This window comes from Magnusiomyces paraingens (assembly GCF_902498895.1).
Source record: "Magnusiomyces paraingens strain CBS 517.90 genome assembly, contig: contig4, whole genome shotgun sequence".
Lineage (NCBI taxonomy): Eukaryota > Fungi > Ascomycota > Dipodascomycetes > Dipodascales > Dipodascaceae > Magnusiomyces > Magnusiomyces paraingens.
Window position 1 is genome coordinate 468,715 of NW_022474070.1, and position 18,180 is coordinate 486,894.

The following is an 18,180-nucleotide window of genomic DNA, read 5'->3' on the forward strand; positions in this document are numbered from 1 at the left end:
ATGTTTGAGTTTCTTGTCCTTTTATTTTTTTTTTAATTATTAACGTAAAATGACGAAATTAAATCTTGAAACCTGTCTGTTCTTTTTTTTTTTTTTTTTTTTTTTTTTTGAAAACACTTGTACCAAAAATACCAAACAACTTTTGATCTTTTTTTTCATTTCTATTTTGTCCAGTTTCCCGCATTCTTGTCTAATTATATCATTCAAGCTGTTGATCTTTGATTAAAAAAAAAGCACATATTTCTCTCTCCTGTAAATAACCTTGAATTTATCAAGATTGCACTAAAAAAAATTCGTATATATACGTCCCGGTCCGACCATGGCACCCGATTTTGAAAACTCTCTGAATGAAAATAAATCCTTCTCTCATCTCTCTAACAATTCGTTTGCAGATACCCCTCAATCTTCAAACTCTCTCCCCCTGGAACCTTCTTCTCGCAACAGTTTCTTAGGTTTTCTATCTCCGTCCCATAATTCCGCAGCAACTCCACTCTCAGCAGCCAGCTTCAATGTTTCAGGCACCATGCCCAGCTCACAGAATCCCAATCCCGATGGCACACCACCTTCATCCTTGAGTGGTCTGTCCCCAAGCAGAGCGCCCTCTGAACGCCGCCGATTCTCAAGAAGCCTTAGCAGTACCCTCCTCAGCGACAAAAACGCAACTTATTACAACTCCCATTCAAGACCAGTGAGTGCCATTGTGGGATCGTCATCAAATCGACCTGTCGATCTTTTGCAAATGTACCAGGACCAAATTGACCGGCCTGAACTTCAAACATCCCAGCCTCATGACCACGGTCCCATCCCCTCAATTATGATTCACAGAAGTACTCTTGATTCTACTACTGGACCCGAGTATGCAGAAACAAATTCTTTTGTTTTCCCATCCCAATCTCCATCTGTGCAAATTCAGACTCCTCCAAAACCTAGAAGTGATGACAATGTTCAAATCCATTGCTTTGAAATTGAAGTAGACACCGAGCCAGGGACCAGCACAAGAGTGTCACGGCACAGTTCTACACGCATGCGTCGCAGCGGTACTTCCGGAAGCACAAGTACGTCAGGTGTGCGCATGTCTCGAAGCCGAAGCCGTGGTGTGCGCCAGAGTCATCGTCGCGCATTCAGCTCTGCAAGTGTCATGAGTGATCCTGATGAAGACACAGATTTGACAACAGGGGCCACCAGCCATCCAGATATCCCCCGCGCAGAATTGCTCACGCTGTATCGGCAAATTAGTACGCCAAAAACTCCCGTGGGCGCATTGACAGTGTTTAGGTATGCAACAGTCAAGGACTGGATCATTTTGTGTTTGGCTTACACTGCACAGGCTGTGGCAGGTGCGGCTCTGCCTCTCACAAATTACTTTGCAGGCACCGTCACAAATGCCTTTTGCCAATTTATAAATAATGAAATTAAGGCCGACGAGTACGAGGCCACCTTGCGTCGTGTGACGCTCCAGTATGTTTACATTGGGACATCTATTGGCGTGTTTTCGTATGCTGCGTTTTATATTTTGCTCAACCGTGGAGAGGTACTCACGTCACGGATCCGCAAACATTTTCTGCGAGCCGTGTTTCAGCAAAACATTGCATACTTTGATTATCTGGGTCATGCTGAAATCGCGCGCAGATTTCACTCAGATATCCAGCTAATCCAGGAAGACATTTCAGAAAACTCCGGTCTTGCCGTTACAAACATTGCCGCGTTTATGTCATCTACAATCATTGGGTTTACAGCCTCATGGAGTATTTCAATAACGGTTGTTGCGCTACTCAGTTCTATTTTAATAGTATATCTTATTGGAATGACGTATATCCGCGCCCGCGAAAATAGCATCAACCTTGAACTATCAGAGGGTAGAAACGTGGTTTCAGAAACTATCACTTCAATTCATACAACAACTGCTTTGGGGACTTCTAATTTCCACGCCCAAAGGTTTTATAATCACTTAATGAGAGCCTCACATCCATCTGAATCTCAGATCTGTCTCTATGCTTTTATAATTGGGTTTATGTGGTTTGTCATTTTCTCTGCTTATGCATTGGCTTTTTGGAAAGGTTTTAATGAGGTTGAGAATGATAATATTAATGTAGGCGATCTACTTACTGCTATAATTTCGCTCATGATTGCTGGGTTCTCACTTAGCAGTTTGCTCCCCGTGGTACATTCATTTCGTGTGGGGAATGACGCCGCACGCAGTATTTTTGAAACAATTGACCGCGAATCTGTAATTAACCCATTTTCAGACTCTGGGGAAACTCTCTATGATTTCAATGGCCGCATTGAGTTTCGCGATGTTCGATTACGCTACCCAACATCACCTTCAAAAATAGTTCTTGACGATATTAATCTTGTCATTAATGCTGGAGAAACAGTGGCTCTTGTTGGCCCTCCAGGCTCAGGAAAATCTGCTCTATTAAGTCTCCTTGAACGGTATTATGAACCAGTTTTTGGATCAATTTTGATAGACGATATAGATATTAAGGACATAAAGGTACACTCGTTGCGTCAGCAGATTGCTATTGTGACGCAAGAAGCTTTACTATTTAGCGGTACCATTTATGAAAACATTGTTCAGGGCCTCAATGGCACGCGCCACGAACACCGTGACCGTAAAACAAAAACAGAAATGGTCAAACGTGCTTGTTGCGAAGTCAATGCTTGGGGGTTTATCCTTGCTTTAGACTCTGGACTTGATTTCCAAGTTGGAGATCGTGGATGTAATCTTACAACTGGGCAACGCCAAAGAATTGCACTTGCTCGTGTTGTTATTTCACAACCCAAGATTCTGCTCATGGATGAAGCCCTTTCCGCGTTGACAGAGCGCAGCGAAGAGTTTATTGGCAAGTGGCTTTCACGGAACTCACGCCAATTCACAAGCCTGATGGTTTCTAGCAAATTGTCTACAATTCTGCGGGCTGATCGGGTGGTTGTTATTTTGGATGGCCGCATAGCCGAGCAGGGAACGCACGCAGAGCTTATGGCCAACAACCAGTGGTACGCAAAGTTTGTTACTAATGAGCGGCTTGATGAAGCTTACCTTAATTACCGATGCAATGAGCCCGTGCTCATGTTTAACCGTGAGCGACAATCGGCTGAAAGATCTGTGACTTCTTCAAGAAGCAATGCATCGAATCTCCAGTACGAAATAAGGCACGCTCAAATACCTTCGCCGCCATCACAAGAAACTTTGAAAAATAGCACGACCAAGTCTGAGAAACAATACGAAGAATCTGCAACCTGTACTCAGGAGATGTCTCTTGTGTCTCTAGTTGGAATGGTGAGTATACTCTTAATATTTTTAAAAGCTTTTTTTACTAACGTTTTATTATTAGCTCATTCGAATTAACAAGGAAGCCCACCTGGATTTGTTTATTGGAGCCATGGCTGCGACTATCTGTGGTGTGTCTTACCCCACGATTTCTGTTTTTTTTGCGCGGTGCATGGAAACCATCATTTCCCCAGAAAGCGATTTTATTCAAACTAAACGGGAACTCAAGTCGTACTCCGGGTACGTGGTTATTTTGGCCGGTATCCAGCTATTTTCATACTTCTTGCTTTTTTTTTCATGGGCCGCGCAGGTGATAAGCTTGTGCGCAAGCTGCGCTACACCATTTTCAGACACGTTTTGCGCATGGATATTGAGTTTTTTGACAGCGATCGTGCAGGCAGCGAGTCACTCACCCTCATGTTGCTCGACGAAGCAAGTAGACTCAAAAATATAACTGGTCAGGCTCTTGGGGTTATCCAGGACTCCTCCGTAGCCATCTACGTTTCCATCTTTATTGTTCTTGCTGCAGATTGGAGGTTGGGTTTGGTGGCAGTTTGTCTTGTCCCCATCATGATTGCAAGTAACTACCTGCGTCACCACATTTACACAAAGTTTCAAAGCAAAGCTAAAGGAGCATATGAATCTTCAGCAAATTATGCTTCTGAGATGGTGTCTTCGGTACGGGAAGTGGCAGCATTGTGCCGTGAACGTGAAGTTATTGAGTACTATGATACAGAGATTAATAACAAAATGCACAGGCACCAAGGGTGGAGCATGCTGACTGCAATTTTGTATGCTGTTTCACAAGGCACTACACCACTATGTCTTGGTCTTCAAATGTGGCACGGAAGCAAGCTACTTCTTGTAAATAAGATTTCCATTTATCAGTTTTACGTGTCATTCATTTCACTTGTCATTAGCGCACAGGCCGTGCAAACCATCTTCAGTTTTGGCTCCGAAACCAATTTGGCTCAGGAAGCTACTGCCAGCATCTCACGTCTACTTGTAACAATCCCAGAAATGGATGAGTGTTCGACTGATGGTTTGATCATCACAAAAAGCCAAGAGCCTGGAGGGAGACGAACGTATGGTGTGTCAGAAGATGACATTGTACAAGGAGAAATCGAGTTCCGTAACGTTCAGTTCCGGTACGCATTCCAGCCAGAATATACAGTGTTGCAGAATGTCAACTTTAAAACAGAGGCCAGGGAACTAGTTGGAATTGTAGGGCACGAGGGATCCTGCGACAAACCGGCGATCCTTGAGCTCATTGAGTTATTCTACGTGCCGCAGCGCGGCCACATCTACATGGACGGAATTGACATTAAGCTGTTAAACCTTGCGAGCTACCGGCAAGCGATTGGGTATGTGAATGCACAAGCCACATTTGTTGACGGATTGAGTGTTCGTGAGAATATTATGCTTGGGTGGGGAGATGAGGTATTGGATGAGTGTGTTTTGGTACGGGCTTGCAAAACGGCCCAGATCCATGATTTTATTGCCAGTCTTCCTGAAGGCTACAATACTAGAGGAGGCGTTGTTTACCGGGCAAGTCAGAAGATCCGGATTGCCCTTGCACGCGCAATTCTACGTGAACCCACCGTTCTTCTTGTGGACGATGTGTTGGCGGCATATGGTCAAACGGCGATGGCTGTTGATGAAATTGAGGCCGTGCGGCGTGCAGTTGAAAGTGCGGCGCGAGGACGTACAACTTTAGTGGTGGCCTCGCGTACAGCCATGGTAGCAGGTGCAGACCGTGTTATTGTAATGGAGAAGGGACGAGTGGTAGAGCAAGGGTTACGGGCTGATTTGATGGCACGCCGTGGCAAGTTTTATGAGCTGGTGCAGGTGCAGCGGCGAGGAATTTAGAAAAAGTGTGTATTTTAATTTTTTTTTTAATTTTTTTTTTGATTTTTTTTTCTACTGAGTTACATTTGCTCCCATTTCCTGAAGCACTTCGGCAATAGTTTGTCGTTTTTGGTCCGCAATTTTGGACGCAAATCCTAGTGCCACGTCTTTGATTTCATTATACTTTTTCAGGGCCGCAATGTGACGGTCTACAATCTTTTTAGGATCCTCGCTAAAGTAAAAAAAATAAAAAATAAAAAATAAAAAATCAAGTGGTTAGAAAAGTGATTAGAGAAGAAGAAGAAGAAAAGGAATTTCAGGTTTGATAAAAGATTCTACTCACGTTAAATCCTTAGTAATATCAGCATACTCGTCCTGAAGACCTTTCAGCAAAGCTGTTTTTTCTTCAATTTGCTTCTCGAGCTGCTCAGCCGTCAGTGGCTCTGCAGCTTTTGCAAAGTTTCGACGATACATGATGGGTAGAGGAGGAGGTATGGTAGAAATAAATCCTAAAATCTAAAAAAAAAAAAAAAAAAAAAAAAAGGTGGTTTTACTATTTTCTTATTAAATTAATAATTTAAAATTAAAATGATTACATAATGTTTTAAAGTTGACTGTAATTTATATAATGGTTTTTACAAAATACAAAGTAACTGCAAATATACTCTCTAATAACCTGTTGCAACCGTCAAGGTTAAGTACTACTACTTCTTCTTCTTTATTCCTCATCAGATTCTTCTTCGTCTTCTTCTTCTTCCTTATCCTCATCCTCAGAACCAGATTGATCAGAACCATATGGGGCCAAACTTGTTGACGTGGCAAGCGTTTTGACAGAAACCTCATAGCCATCGGCCTCAAACTTCTTAAGAACGTCGTCAGTCATTGACGAGTGGCATGCAACAAACACCATTGAAGTTTTGGGGTCAAATAGCGGCAAAAAGTACTTCTCCATGACCTCGCGTACCTTTTCAGCAGTCACTTCATGAGCCACCTTCTTCAGCACTTCTTGTGGGTTATTGCGTACAAGACCCTTGAAAGTGTAATCTATATAGCTGAGCAGAGCCGCAGAGCTCGAGTTTTGACGCGATGAGGCAAAATTGTGGGCAACCATGTTTTTGGCACCCTCCAAATGCAAAGATTCAAGAGGAGTTTCCCCAGTCACAAAGTCAGAAACAAGCTTCTTGCAAGTTTGAACAGCCTTGGGAGTATCGGCACCGCGGTACACTTGCAAGTGAATATGACCAACTTCTGGGAGAGCCGAAATATTAGCGCCATATGCATAGCCGGCACCGCGAACGCCTCGCCAAATAGGACCCTCAACAGCATTCAAGTATTCAACAGCAGTGTACAAAGCAGGAAGGTCTTCATGCTTAAATCCATTTATACCGGGACAAACAACAGTTGCGTATGACGATTCAGTAGAAGGCATGGAGGTGATTTTAGCAAGCTTGGCAATGTCCTTGCCCTTGTATGCGCAAGTATCAGAATCAGAAGGAACAGCAGTGAGTGGGGCAACATCCTTTTTGGCACTAGACACATCCAAAAACTTTTCTAAAGTCTTTACAGGATCCTTGAGGTTAGATACTTGGCCAGAAATGAAAATGCGCATATTGTGAGGGGCAACAAGTTGCGAGCGAATCTTCTCCAAATCCTTGCGAATCACCTCACCTGGAATGTGGTCCTCCTGCAGCTTCTTGAAACGCTCCTCGGTAATTAGCAAGTCGCTTGCATAGCGCATGGATCGAGGCGTGTGCATAGTGGTCTCAACAGACGAGTTTAGTGCATAGCTACCGTATCGCTTATACTCTGCAAGACGATTAATGTGTTTATCCAAAAGAACGGAAATACGGTCGTCAGTAAACTGCGTGAGAGAGAGTGCACGGTGAGCCCACTTGACTGCGTCTGCATATTTGTCTGCGCGAGCTTGAATGGAAACGCAAAACAAGTCTTCAAAGCCATTACTACCGCTACCAAGACTTGCAGAAGCCTTGAGAGTATCCGACTTGAGCTGACGGATAGTATCTTCTAAGGAGAGGTGTGTCACGCCATCTTCCAACAAGATGGGAAGGGTGAACAACTCAGTGAAAAACACTTGAACGTACGGCAGCAGCTCTGTGTCAACCTCACGCGTAGATAAATAAATGTTAAGAGTGACAAACTGACTTTCATAGTCTTCAAACGTGACATAAAGGGGGAAATGATCCTCCTTGGGGGTATTTTTGGAAACAATAGTCTGGACCTTGCTTGGGAATTGCTCTTCATCCTTGAGTGCCGTGCCAGCCTTGGCCATAGTGGTATCAATAAACTTGATCTTTGTCAAGTCAGGGGCTTTAAACTGCTTCAAGACCGATTCCGGTACAGGCTTATTGTTTTCGGCTTGGGCGGCATCAGCTTTTGCTTGCAGAGCTGCAAGGCCGTCGGGGCCATACTTTTCTTTATTTGCAGCAATTCTGTTGGCTGTTTCCTTCTTGATGCTCTTGGAGAGAACCTTTGAGGGTTTGGCTAACACGGCAACTAGTGGGTTGTCAACCAGATACTTTTTGACGACAGCTTTCCATTGCTCAGCAGTCCATTCCAAGAGCACGTCGTAGTCTTTCACGTCAATGATCCACTGGCGTAGTGACTTGCCGTCGAGGCTACCATACAAAAAGGCCACAATGGTAGTATCAACAAGTTCGCTTGAGCTAAGTTCAGACGCCTTAATATCCTTGTACTTTGTGCGTTCCACAAGTTCTTGTACATGCTTCAAGTCAAAGTACTTTTCGTCAGTCACCACTTTGGCAATAATGGCTTCAGCTTTTTCAAAAACTAGCTGGAGGTTTTCAGTTGCAACGTTAGAAAGAGAAATGTTGATTTGCTGGTTAAGATAATAGGTTTCATCAAAATAAACGTCTGTGGCAAGAGGATCAGGAATGTCGACAATCTCTTTGCAAAGAATACCGATTCCTTCCAAGGTAAGATATTTGAGAATGATGTCAATAGCTGTGCTTTCAATAGTTTCATGAACTTTGGGGCCAATCCAAGAGATGGAAATTTCACCAAAAGTTTCATCAGTTTCCGGGAACTCGACAGTTTTGACAACCTTCTTGCTAGGGTAGCTTGAAGGTTCAGTATCGACAAAGGGTCTAGGATGAGGATGAGACTTGTCAAGAGCAGGCATCGAGTCGTCAATAGCTTGGACAACAGCAGCAAATTCTTTTGGATCAATGTCGCCAGAAACAATGATGGAGAGGTTATCTGGGCGGTAAATGTCCTTGTGGAATTGGCGAATCTGGTCATGTGAAAGGACACGAAGGGCAGCCATGAGACCACCAGTTTCACTGGAAAATGCACTCTTGGAACCGAACAAGAGTTTTTGAGTTTCAAGCTCTTCAATGGATGAAGCAGTGTTCTCAATGCCTTGCATTTCGGAAAATACTACGCCGCGGTCTTCGCCATTACCATCAAGATAATAAACTTCTGTAGTGCAAGCACTATCAGTAATGGTTGGGTTTATAATGTGGTCAATGTAAACAGGGAGCAAGACACTAAAGGCTTCCCAGCCTACTGTGGAGATTGTGTAAACAGTTTGGTCGACGGCAGTCCAAGCATTTGTTTCAGACATCATCTTGTTGCCCAAAATGTCAAGCAGACCCTTGTAGGGATACTTCTTGGAGCCCATAAAGACCAAGTGTTCAAGAGTATGGGGGCATCCGCTGTCATTGTGAATCTCAGAACCAACTGCAAAGTGGCCACGGACCATGGTACTGCTTTGCTGGATAAGAACCGACTGGAGGCCGGTGCGTTCCGAGCGCCATACAAAGACACGGGAGGGCGAATAAGTAAGCTTAATGTCTTGGATAAGCTTTAAAGGGTGAGAGGAAGACATGTTTATAGGAGTTTTTAAGTGATAGGAATGAATGGTAGAAAAAAGGGTAGAATAAAAAGGATGAGAGGTTGTATTTATATAGGGAATGTTTGGGAGGCGCGCAACAGGCTCTAGACAAGATCTATGTAACAGTCTAATAGACGGCCAAAAAAGGGGCATAAAACTTTATATTAAATTAATGAAATGAAATATAAAGGATTATAATCCTAATAATTAATAAGGGAAGTTGAAAAAAAAAAAAAAAAAAAAAAGAGTCAAATTGAGGATGTGATGATCCTCAAGAGTGGTGGCGGCTGGTTAGAATTGTTGTAGGCGGCATTAACAAAAACATAAAAAAAAAAACCGGTGGTGAAGGGCTCAAAATGGGTCAGAGAAGTACCACGTGACCTGAAGTTGAGAGTTCACAACTTTGGTAGGAAGTTTGGCTTTAGATTAGATTATTCTATATACTACTATACTACTATACTACTATTACTACTACATATATGTCTAAGACTTCTAAGATGTAAATCAACATCAATTTTATATAAATTTTACATTTTTTATTATTTTTCTTTTTGATCTACATAAAGATATACATGGAAGGCTATGTAGAGATCTACATAATCTACTTCTTATTTTCTTTCTTTCTTTCTTTCTCATTCACATTTTAGAATAGTTTAAATTTACTTTCTGACTAATGATTACAAATTCTTATTTATCCTTATTTTTATTTTTTATTTTTTATTTCTAGATCTACATTGAGATCAACATTTTTTCCCTTTTACATTTTGAGAAAGTTCATGCTATTTTCTAACATATAATTATATTTTAGCAGCAATCACCAGCAATCATCAACAATCATCAGTAGTCACCAGCAATCATTAACAGTCATCAGCAATCACCAAAATCCACTAGCAGTCATTAACAGTCATCAGTAGTCTATAAATCCCAATTAAAAATGGAACTTTAATAAGGTGGGATTTCCAAGTCAGTTTCAAAAAACTTTCTTCAAAGCCTGAAGTTGTTTTATCCATCTCAATAACATTTCCCACAACTACTATATAAATATATTTTTCAAAATGTTGTTGCCTTTTTTTTTTTTTTTTTTCATAAGCTTTTGGGTAGTATAGTTTGTAGCTTTGTGTATCGACCAAGAAAATACCCTCAATTACATTGACCAAAATTAAAACAAAATCTGCATTGACTTTGCCAGTGGTTGAATTGATGTCTTTCATTCCTCTGATTTTAAATTTTTTTAAATATTTTCAAGGTTAGAATAATCTAAAGATATCATAACTAAATGGCCCATAGTCTCATGATCACCTTTACTTGATTGATATTTACTACCAACTCAGCCTCAATTTTTTTTTTTTTTTTTTCAAATTAAACAAAACATTCTTCTATTTTTTTTGTATTTTTACAAACTCCCATTTAATTAATCAATTAACTTTATCTAAGATATTCTCAAAAAAAAAAAAATTCCTTAATTCCCAATAGCAATAGCATGGATTTACTTGTTCTTTAATATCTCTCCTTAAGTCTGGAAGAAATGATGCGAAGGTTGCCGTAAATCTTTCCAGGAGGAGCACCAAGAATAAGGGAAACCACGGTTTCTCTTGCAATCTTAACATTTTCAAAGCCGCCGAGAATATGGATCTTTGAGTTTGCAAGCACAATACGCGTGCGAGTAGCGTTTTCAATTGCATATTTTGTCTTACCATCTTTACCAGCAATACGGCCGATTGCACGGGACAAATGATCACCAGTAAGAGTCTTTACATCTTTGACTTCAAAAGTTTCAGTATAAAGATCATTGAGACGAAGAAGAGCAACGGCATCATCAATGTCAAATCCAATCATAAAAGCGCGCAGGAAATCTTCACCCTTTTGAACGGCACCAGGGTCAGTAGTTTTTTTGCATGTGCGAATCTGGACCTCCTTTTTGCGCAAATCCATACGCACTTGTAGCTTAAGGTGGTTGACCAGAGGCTCGTAGATCTTGACCCAAGTCTCTTTGAGTGGAGTTAGACGGTGGGGAGGGACACGCACGTTGCGTTGATCGAACTTGACTCTTTCTCCTGAGTTTTCAACTGAGGAGAACTTTGGTCGGCCATCTTGGTCCAGGGTGACACCGGAAGTGGTATTATTTATGCTAGTTGAAGAGGAGGAAGTGGTGGTATTAATGTTGGTATCATCTGCTGAGATCATAATGTCATCTTCGTCGTTATCATCACCATTTTGTGAGGGTTTTTCTGATTCTTCATCGTCCTTTTGAGTTGGTTTTACTGGCACGCTTCCAGCTTCTATCAGAACCTCATCATCGTTCTGATCAGGCTTACTGGGAGCTATTATGGAAGGAGTGGCCACTGAGGAAGAGAGTTCCTGGGAGGTTTCAGTTTTCAGTTTTGCAGTTGGAGCAACCATTTTATATTTGAATATTGAGAGAGATTTGAATGCTGTTAGTGGTGGTGGTGATGGTGGTAGTTAGGAAAAGAAAAGAGAAGTGAGAAGTGGATTCTTCAAAAGTTGATGCTGATGGAAAAAAAAAAAAAAAAAACTTTTAATGGTTTGAAAAAAAAAAAAATTTTAAAAAAAAAATTTGTAAAGATGAGGTAAGCTAATTATTTAACTATAAAAGATTATGTAAGACATTTAGCCGTATTATTTTCACGTGATTCTTTGATAAAAGAATTTTTTTTTTTTTTCAAGCCAAAGCCGTTGCATACAAAACCAATCACCAGTTTTTTGTCTACACACACACACATAAAAAAATACCTTTCCCCAGTACTCAATTCATCAAATTGAAGTTTAAAAACAGTTGCTTTTGTTTTTTTTTTCTCTCCGATATGAAATCCCGGTGGGCTTTGATGAAAAGTAGAGAGAATAAATCTCATCCATTGATAACAAAAAAAAAACTTTTAGTGTAATCAATTGAATTGATTTAAGATAAAAGTTTTTCTTTGTTTCTCCTCTTTTTGTTCTATTGTCTTATCTTCAGATCAAAGATTAGTTGTTATCTACAAAACACTGGTATTTTTATATACACCAGTTGATAAACAAGAAAAAGAAAAAAAAGAAGTTTTCCCCTTGTTATTTTTTTTTTGGCCAAAGTTTTTTTTTATTGAATTTTAAAGTATATATATATATAAAAAAGGTTCATCGTCATAACGTTCGTATTACTCGCGTATAGAGTATCTTTTTTTGTTTTTTTTTTTGAGGAGTAAGGTTGATTTTAAGTTGTAATATTTTTTTTTGTTGGATCCAGAGTTTTTAGTTTTTTATTTATTTAAAACTGTTATAAGCTGATGAACGAGAAATAAGTTACAATGGGATGAAGTTAACTTATTTCTTGTCAGAGCAGCAGCTGGAAGAGCAGGTGCAAGAGCTGCCACTGGAGCAGCCAGAGGTGCAAGAGCAAGTAGAACAGGAGCAAGGCATTGTGATTGGTTTAGGTTGTAAGATTGGTAAGTGGTGTAGTGAAGTTTTTGTTTTCTTTAGAAGAAGAAAGAATTAGAGAATTGTTTGATGAAGAGAAGAAAGAAAGAAAGAAAAGAAAAATCTTGAAACCTGGGGGGGATTCCTAGCCTTTTTATACTTTTTTTTTTTTTTTTTTGATAATAATTCTTGTGGCGAGAGATTTTTGCGTAGTTTCTTAGTTATGACTTATTGAATAATAATTGATTGATTGACTGACTGATGGATGGATGGATGGATGGCTGACATGTGGCGCATCGCTCACATACGTAAAAAATTGTCCTCATTGCCATTACATTTTGTTACCTACACATCTTTTATTTTATTTGACTTGTTATTGTAGTAGTTACTAAGTAATAATAGCAAAAAAAATAAAAAATAAAACTTTCACCTGTTACTGTATTTTTTTTTTTTTTTTTTTTTTTTTCAAACAGTGCATAGACTTTTATTAAACAATTTTCTCATATGAAAAGTTTGAATAATAATAATAATAATAATAATAATAATAATAATAATAATAAATGAGAAAAATATAAATTGAATTAATCAATTGAATTAATCAATTGAAATTATTCCAAAGATTTGGTGATTACCTAAAAAAAATAAAATAAATAATGGCTGATGTTTAATGGGCCACTTGATCATTTAGTTGACTTGTATGCTGAAAAAAAAAAAAAAAAAAAATGAATGAATGAATGGGCTTTGGTTTTCATAAAAATTTATTTTAAACAAAAAAACAGACATTTTGTTTACCTCAAAAAGAACTTTTTTTTTTTTTAAAATGAATTGATTATTTTTTTAAAAACTTTTTATCTCTTCTTGTTTTAGTGACAGTGCAAAAAAAAAATAAAATAAAATAAAATAAATAAAAAATTGATTTATCTTGTCTTTTTTGTCTTTCTAATTATTTATTATTTTTTTTTTTTTTAAAAATTTAAAAGGAATGAATTTTTTTTCAATAAATTTAGAATATATTTTTAATCTCTTCTTTCTTCTGTGTTTTATTTATTTATTATTATTATTTTTGTTATTATTTTTAAAAAAATTTTAAAAAAAAATTTATAAATTTATAAATTTATAAATATATAAAAAAAAAGGGATAGTCATCAATCCATCTCTTCACTAAGAAGCTGAGCTTTCACGATTGTTGAAATTATTTTTTATTTTTATTTTTATTAGACGGAAAGAAAAAAAAAATTTTCTTTTTATATTTTTATTTTTTTATTTTTATTTTTTTATTTTTATTTAATTTATAAATATTTAATTGTAATTAAATAATCATAATTATGATGATGATGATGATGATGATGATGTTTTGAAAAATGCGAGGATCGGTTACTAAAAATCAAATCAATCAATAATTTCTATAGATAAATTAAAAATATTATTATTATTCTAAAAAAAAAAAAAAATAATAATAATAATAATAATAATAATAATAATAATAATATAATTATATCTTTTTAACTCAAACTACCCAAATAACTCTCCTACTCGTTTATATTTTCAAAAAAAAAAAAAAAAAAAAAAAAAAAAACATTTTAGTTTCATTTTGTGGCAAGTAATATTTCACATATTTGCAATTATGTCAGTCCATCCATTCATATATAAACACCTTTTTTTTTTTTTGAAAAGAAAACTCCAAGCCCACGGAAAATGCCTATTCATATTCATAATTATGAATATATATGAATATATATAAATTATAATGAATAAATCTTTCTTATTATATTGTATTAAATTTTTTTTTTTTTTATATATAAAAAAAAAAACAAACAAAATAAATTCGGTTAATCATAAACAAATACATTCTGTTTTTAATTAATCCTACTAATTAGTATAAACCATCTATCAAAATAAAATAAAATAAAATAAAATATAAATCATGTTATAAATAATTATTTATTCTGTTTAACTAGTTTACTAGTTTTGTTTTTTTTTTTTATTATATAATTTATTCTTAAAAAAAATATATATTCATCATCATCATTATAATCATCATAATCATCATAATCTTTTTCATTCCATACAAAAAAAAAAAAAAAATACTAATAATATTAAAAAAAAATTCACTTATTCAATTCAATTCCTTTTTATTTATTATTATCTTTAATTTCAATTGATACCTATCATCATCTAATTATCTTCTTTTTCCCTTTTCTAAGAGCAAAAAAAAAAAAAAGTAAATAGCGAAAAGTAAATAGCAAAAAGTAAAAAGTATAAAAATAAAATACTCATTCCTATTTTACATTTCTGTCTTCAGTCCTTTTTATTTTATTTTAATTTAATTTAATTTAATTTTTTTTTTTTTTTCAATCCTCATTGCACTGTTTATCTTTACTCTCTTCCTTAAAATAAAAATAAAAATAAAAAAACTTTTTTCTTCTTCTTCTTCTTCCCCGCCCCCTTGTAAACCTTTTCAAAATCCTCTTAAAGAACTTTCAAAGTCAAATCCATTAATCCATTAATCCATTAATCTATTAATTCATTCATTTTTTTATCTTCAAATAGTTTATTCATATCATCAATTCCAAATTTTATATAAAAGAAACTATAAACAAATGTGTAAAACATCAAATAATCAAAAACAACAACAAATATCATCACCATACAAAAATCATTTTTTCAATTTTTTTTTTTTTCAATTTTAAACCTCTTCTCTCTAAACATCTCTATTTTCATCTCTATCCTCTCGTATAGTAGTAGTAGTAGTAGTTCTTTCTTCAGTCCTCTGACCATCATCTCCTTGACCATTTGCATCCTCATTTGGAACAACTGCCTCATCATTATCCCCTCCTAATCCATTCTCAGTATTGCTACTGCGACTACTACTACCAACTTCACGTCTCTTAAGATCCTCAATTTGTCGCGTCCGCCTCTCACACGCCGCCCGATCCCGTAACAGCTCCCTGTGTTGTCGCTGGCTATCATCATAACTCGGCAGTCCATCCGGAGAATCGTCTTCCATTGAGTCTCCTCCCAACACTCCATCTTCTCGAAGGCTTGTCGTTCCTGGCTCTCCATGATTCATCCCAGTTGTGTCTGAGCTAACATCACTCCCTACACTCTCGTCAGGAGAATATGCATGCACATCTGCAAACGGATCATTGTCGTCACTTCCTGAAAGAGAAGATGAAGATGAAGATGACGATAAAGAAAACTGCTGCTGAGCTGGACTTAGACGGGTAGTCACGCCTGTGTAAATGTATGGCCGTGCAGTAATAGTGGCATTGGCAGCCACAGTGTTTAATAATGATGCAGTAACAAGCCCAAGCCGCGGCACCGGTTCTGCTCCAGAATTACTTGCAACAAAATTGTCAACATCCATCTCTGCTGTTGGAGCTGTTGGAGCTGTTGAAGCTGTTGGAGCTGTTGGAGCTGTTGGAGCTGCTGCTGCTGCTGTTGTTTTTGTTGTTGTTGGGATTGTTCGAGATACCACAGCTTCGTGATGAGCTACTAGTCTAGGAGAGACTGAGCGATGAAAATTATGAGCCACCCGTAAAGGATCCGGTCCCCCATAATTTGTCCACAGTCCCGGGTTCTCATTGTTGCCAATCACCGACACTGCCTCAGTAGGAGTATCCCATAATCCATTGTCTTCATCCTCGTCCTCATCGTTTTCTCCGTGTCTCACTTGTGCAGGCTGCAAAGAAGGTGACGTAGACGGCGAACTACTGACACCACCACTAGCACATGTGGGGCTTAGACGTGTGCTCGTGGCCTGAACAATAACTTCATTGTCACCCTCATCCGGTCGTGGAATTGAAATCTCTTGCAACTCATATGAATCTGGATATATGCTTGTGTAGTTGGAATCATCACCATAAGAGTATGCCGGCACGTTGAAAAACAAGCTACGCTTGGCCGCTGATGACCGATACTTGATCAGGTAATCAGTAATAACAAACTGCGCAGTGTATATAAGTGCAGGCAGAAAAATCATCGTCACAAAGCGCTTGCCTGCAACAGACTCGATGCGGTACGTCCAGCCAAATAGAGTCTGTCGCAAAGCTTCCGTGGCATCAGAGTAGTGAATGCAGATGAAAAACACTGCAATACGTACAACAAACACTGAAATCACAAACAGCGCAGTCTGCTGGAAAAACCACCCGAGGCGTGCAGGATATCCGTAATTACCACTGGTAAGTCCCAAGTCTGTAGGCGTAGTGGCCTTAGCTGCCTGAGAGCTCCTGCCGTCCCGCAGCGCTAGGAAAGATTCCGTCGACCCGGTCCGGCGGGCGCGGCGCATGCCTCCTCGAATGTCCTCGTCGCTGTCTTCGCTGTCTTCATTATCTGGGTCGTGGAGGCTGGTGCGCACAAACCGGATGCGTTGGCTTCGCTTGAGCATGGCGATTTTAATTCGGTATGTTAGATAGAGCAGTCCCATATATATTCCGTAGATGAAAAATAACCCAGGGAAGGCCTCTATGAGGGAAATGATGAGTGAAGTTGTTTCGACATGCATCCCGTAGTTATTTCTTCTATTGTTTAACTTCTTGTCGTTATTGGCATTGCGGTCAGTTAGGTTTGCACTCGAAACTTGTTCAATGGCCCGGCGAAGTAATGCGTGGATGGGGCTAAAAGACATGTCTGGGGCTCCAGACCCACCGGTGCTGACGCGGGCATCGGGCGGAATCCACCTTTCAGACTGCATCTGTTGGTTTTGCTGCTGTTGCTGCTGCTGCTGCTGCTGCTGTTGTTGGTAATTAGTGATATTTCGAGCCCAACCAGCTTGTTGCCATGGAGGTGGAGGGCCTCCATATGAGTTGACAATAGCTGTGTATGGGATAAGGAAAATCATAAGAAGGATTTCGGCAACAGCATAGCCAATCAAGATGCGACCAAGATCCAAGAACCATACTAAAAGGCGGCGTCGAGGAGATTCAAACCGGCGGATAAAGAGAAGTGGGATGGCCACAAGAGCAAGCGCTGCAATCTGAAAGGGTAGAACAAACCCCATGTTTGCTGGGACGATTGGAGGGATCCCCTTGGGGCCCTGGTACTGGAACGGTGGAGGGCCATTTTGTGGATCGTTGAAAGGCCCATTTTGAAATGCATCTGGAGGACCATTTTGGAATGGTTGTGGGGGTTGTTGCTGCTGCTGTTGCTGTTGAGAGTTAGCTTCGACTTGGGCTTGGGCTTGAGCTTGAGCTTGAGCTTGTGGTTGATTTTGCGGAGCCAGTGGTGGAAGTCCTTGGCTATCTGGAGTGTACTGTTTTTGGTGGTCCTGGAAAGCTGCTGGAACTACACCTGGAATTACACCTGGAACTACACCTGGGCCAAATGGTTGGATAGGTGCTAATGGTATGCCCTGTGGGTTTGCTACTGGTGGTGGAAATGCTGCTACTACTGCTGCTGCTGCTGCACCTCCTAGAATTGAGGATGGAGAGTTGCCTGTATACGAAGTTACAAAACTATTGGGTGCCATTCCTACAGAGTTTACTGGGATTTCAACCGACGGAGAAGGTGTAACTGAAGGAAGATCTGTAGAAGAAGCATCTAATGGTTGAGATGAAGCCACTGGAAGATCTGCGGAAGCATCGGCTAAAACGGGTGGAGGAAAAGATGGTGTAGAAGAAGAAGAAGAAAGGATGCAGAAAGCAAGCAGCGCGACGGCCAGCGGGCGCACTTTAAAAAGTTTCTGGGAAGATGATGATTGTGACATGGGGATATCCATGCAAAACAAAGAGGGGTTTTGTTTATTTGATTGAAGATTTTGAATGTATATTAATCAAGT

General features: G+C 38.9%; 5 protein-coding genes across 5 annotated transcripts; 1 reads left to right on the plus strand and 4 right to left on the minus strand.

The window, feature by feature from the left end:
- Positions 1–319: 319 nt before the first annotated feature.
- On the plus strand, positions 320–5,140 carry SAPINGB_P004941 (uncharacterized protein; the record flags this gene model as incomplete). Its single annotated transcript, XM_031999656.1, has 3 exons — positions 320–3,280; positions 3,336–3,402; positions 3,501–5,140. 3 exons carry the CDS (start codon positions 320–322, stop codon positions 5,138–5,140), a joined length of 4,668 nt encoding a protein of 1,555 aa, XP_031855547.1.
- Positions 5,141–5,191: 51 nt separating this feature from the next.
- On the minus strand, positions 5,192–5,593 carry SAPINGB_P004942 (uncharacterized protein; the record flags this gene model as incomplete). The annotated part of the gene is made up of 2 exons (XM_031999657.1): positions 5,192–5,351; positions 5,463–5,593. 2 exons carry the CDS (start codon positions 5,591–5,593, stop codon positions 5,192–5,194), a joined length of 291 nt encoding a protein of 96 aa, XP_031855548.1.
- A 244-nt stretch (positions 5,594–5,837) lies between these two features.
- SAPINGB_P004943 (uncharacterized protein) lies at positions 5,838–8,987 on the minus strand (the record flags this gene model as incomplete). Its single annotated transcript, XM_031999658.1, has 1 exon — positions 5,838–8,987. The coding sequence occupies one exon, from the start codon at positions 8,985–8,987 to the stop codon at positions 5,838–5,840; it is 3,150 nt and encodes a 1,049-aa protein (XP_031855549.1).
- Positions 8,988–10,490: 1,503 nt separating this feature from the next.
- SAPINGB_P004944 (uncharacterized protein) lies at positions 10,491–11,393 on the minus strand (the record flags this gene model as incomplete). Its single annotated transcript, XM_031999659.1, has 1 exon — positions 10,491–11,393. The coding sequence occupies one exon, from the start codon at positions 11,391–11,393 to the stop codon at positions 10,491–10,493; it is 903 nt and encodes a 300-aa protein (XP_031855550.1).
- Positions 11,394–15,105: 3,712 nt separating this feature from the next.
- On the minus strand, positions 15,106–18,120 carry SAPINGB_P004945 (uncharacterized protein; the record flags this gene model as incomplete). The annotated part of the gene is made up of 1 exon (XM_031999660.1): positions 15,106–18,120. The coding sequence occupies one exon, from the start codon at positions 18,118–18,120 to the stop codon at positions 15,106–15,108; it is 3,015 nt and encodes a 1,004-aa protein (XP_031855551.1).
- Between the last annotated feature and the right edge of the window lie 60 nt (positions 18,121–18,180).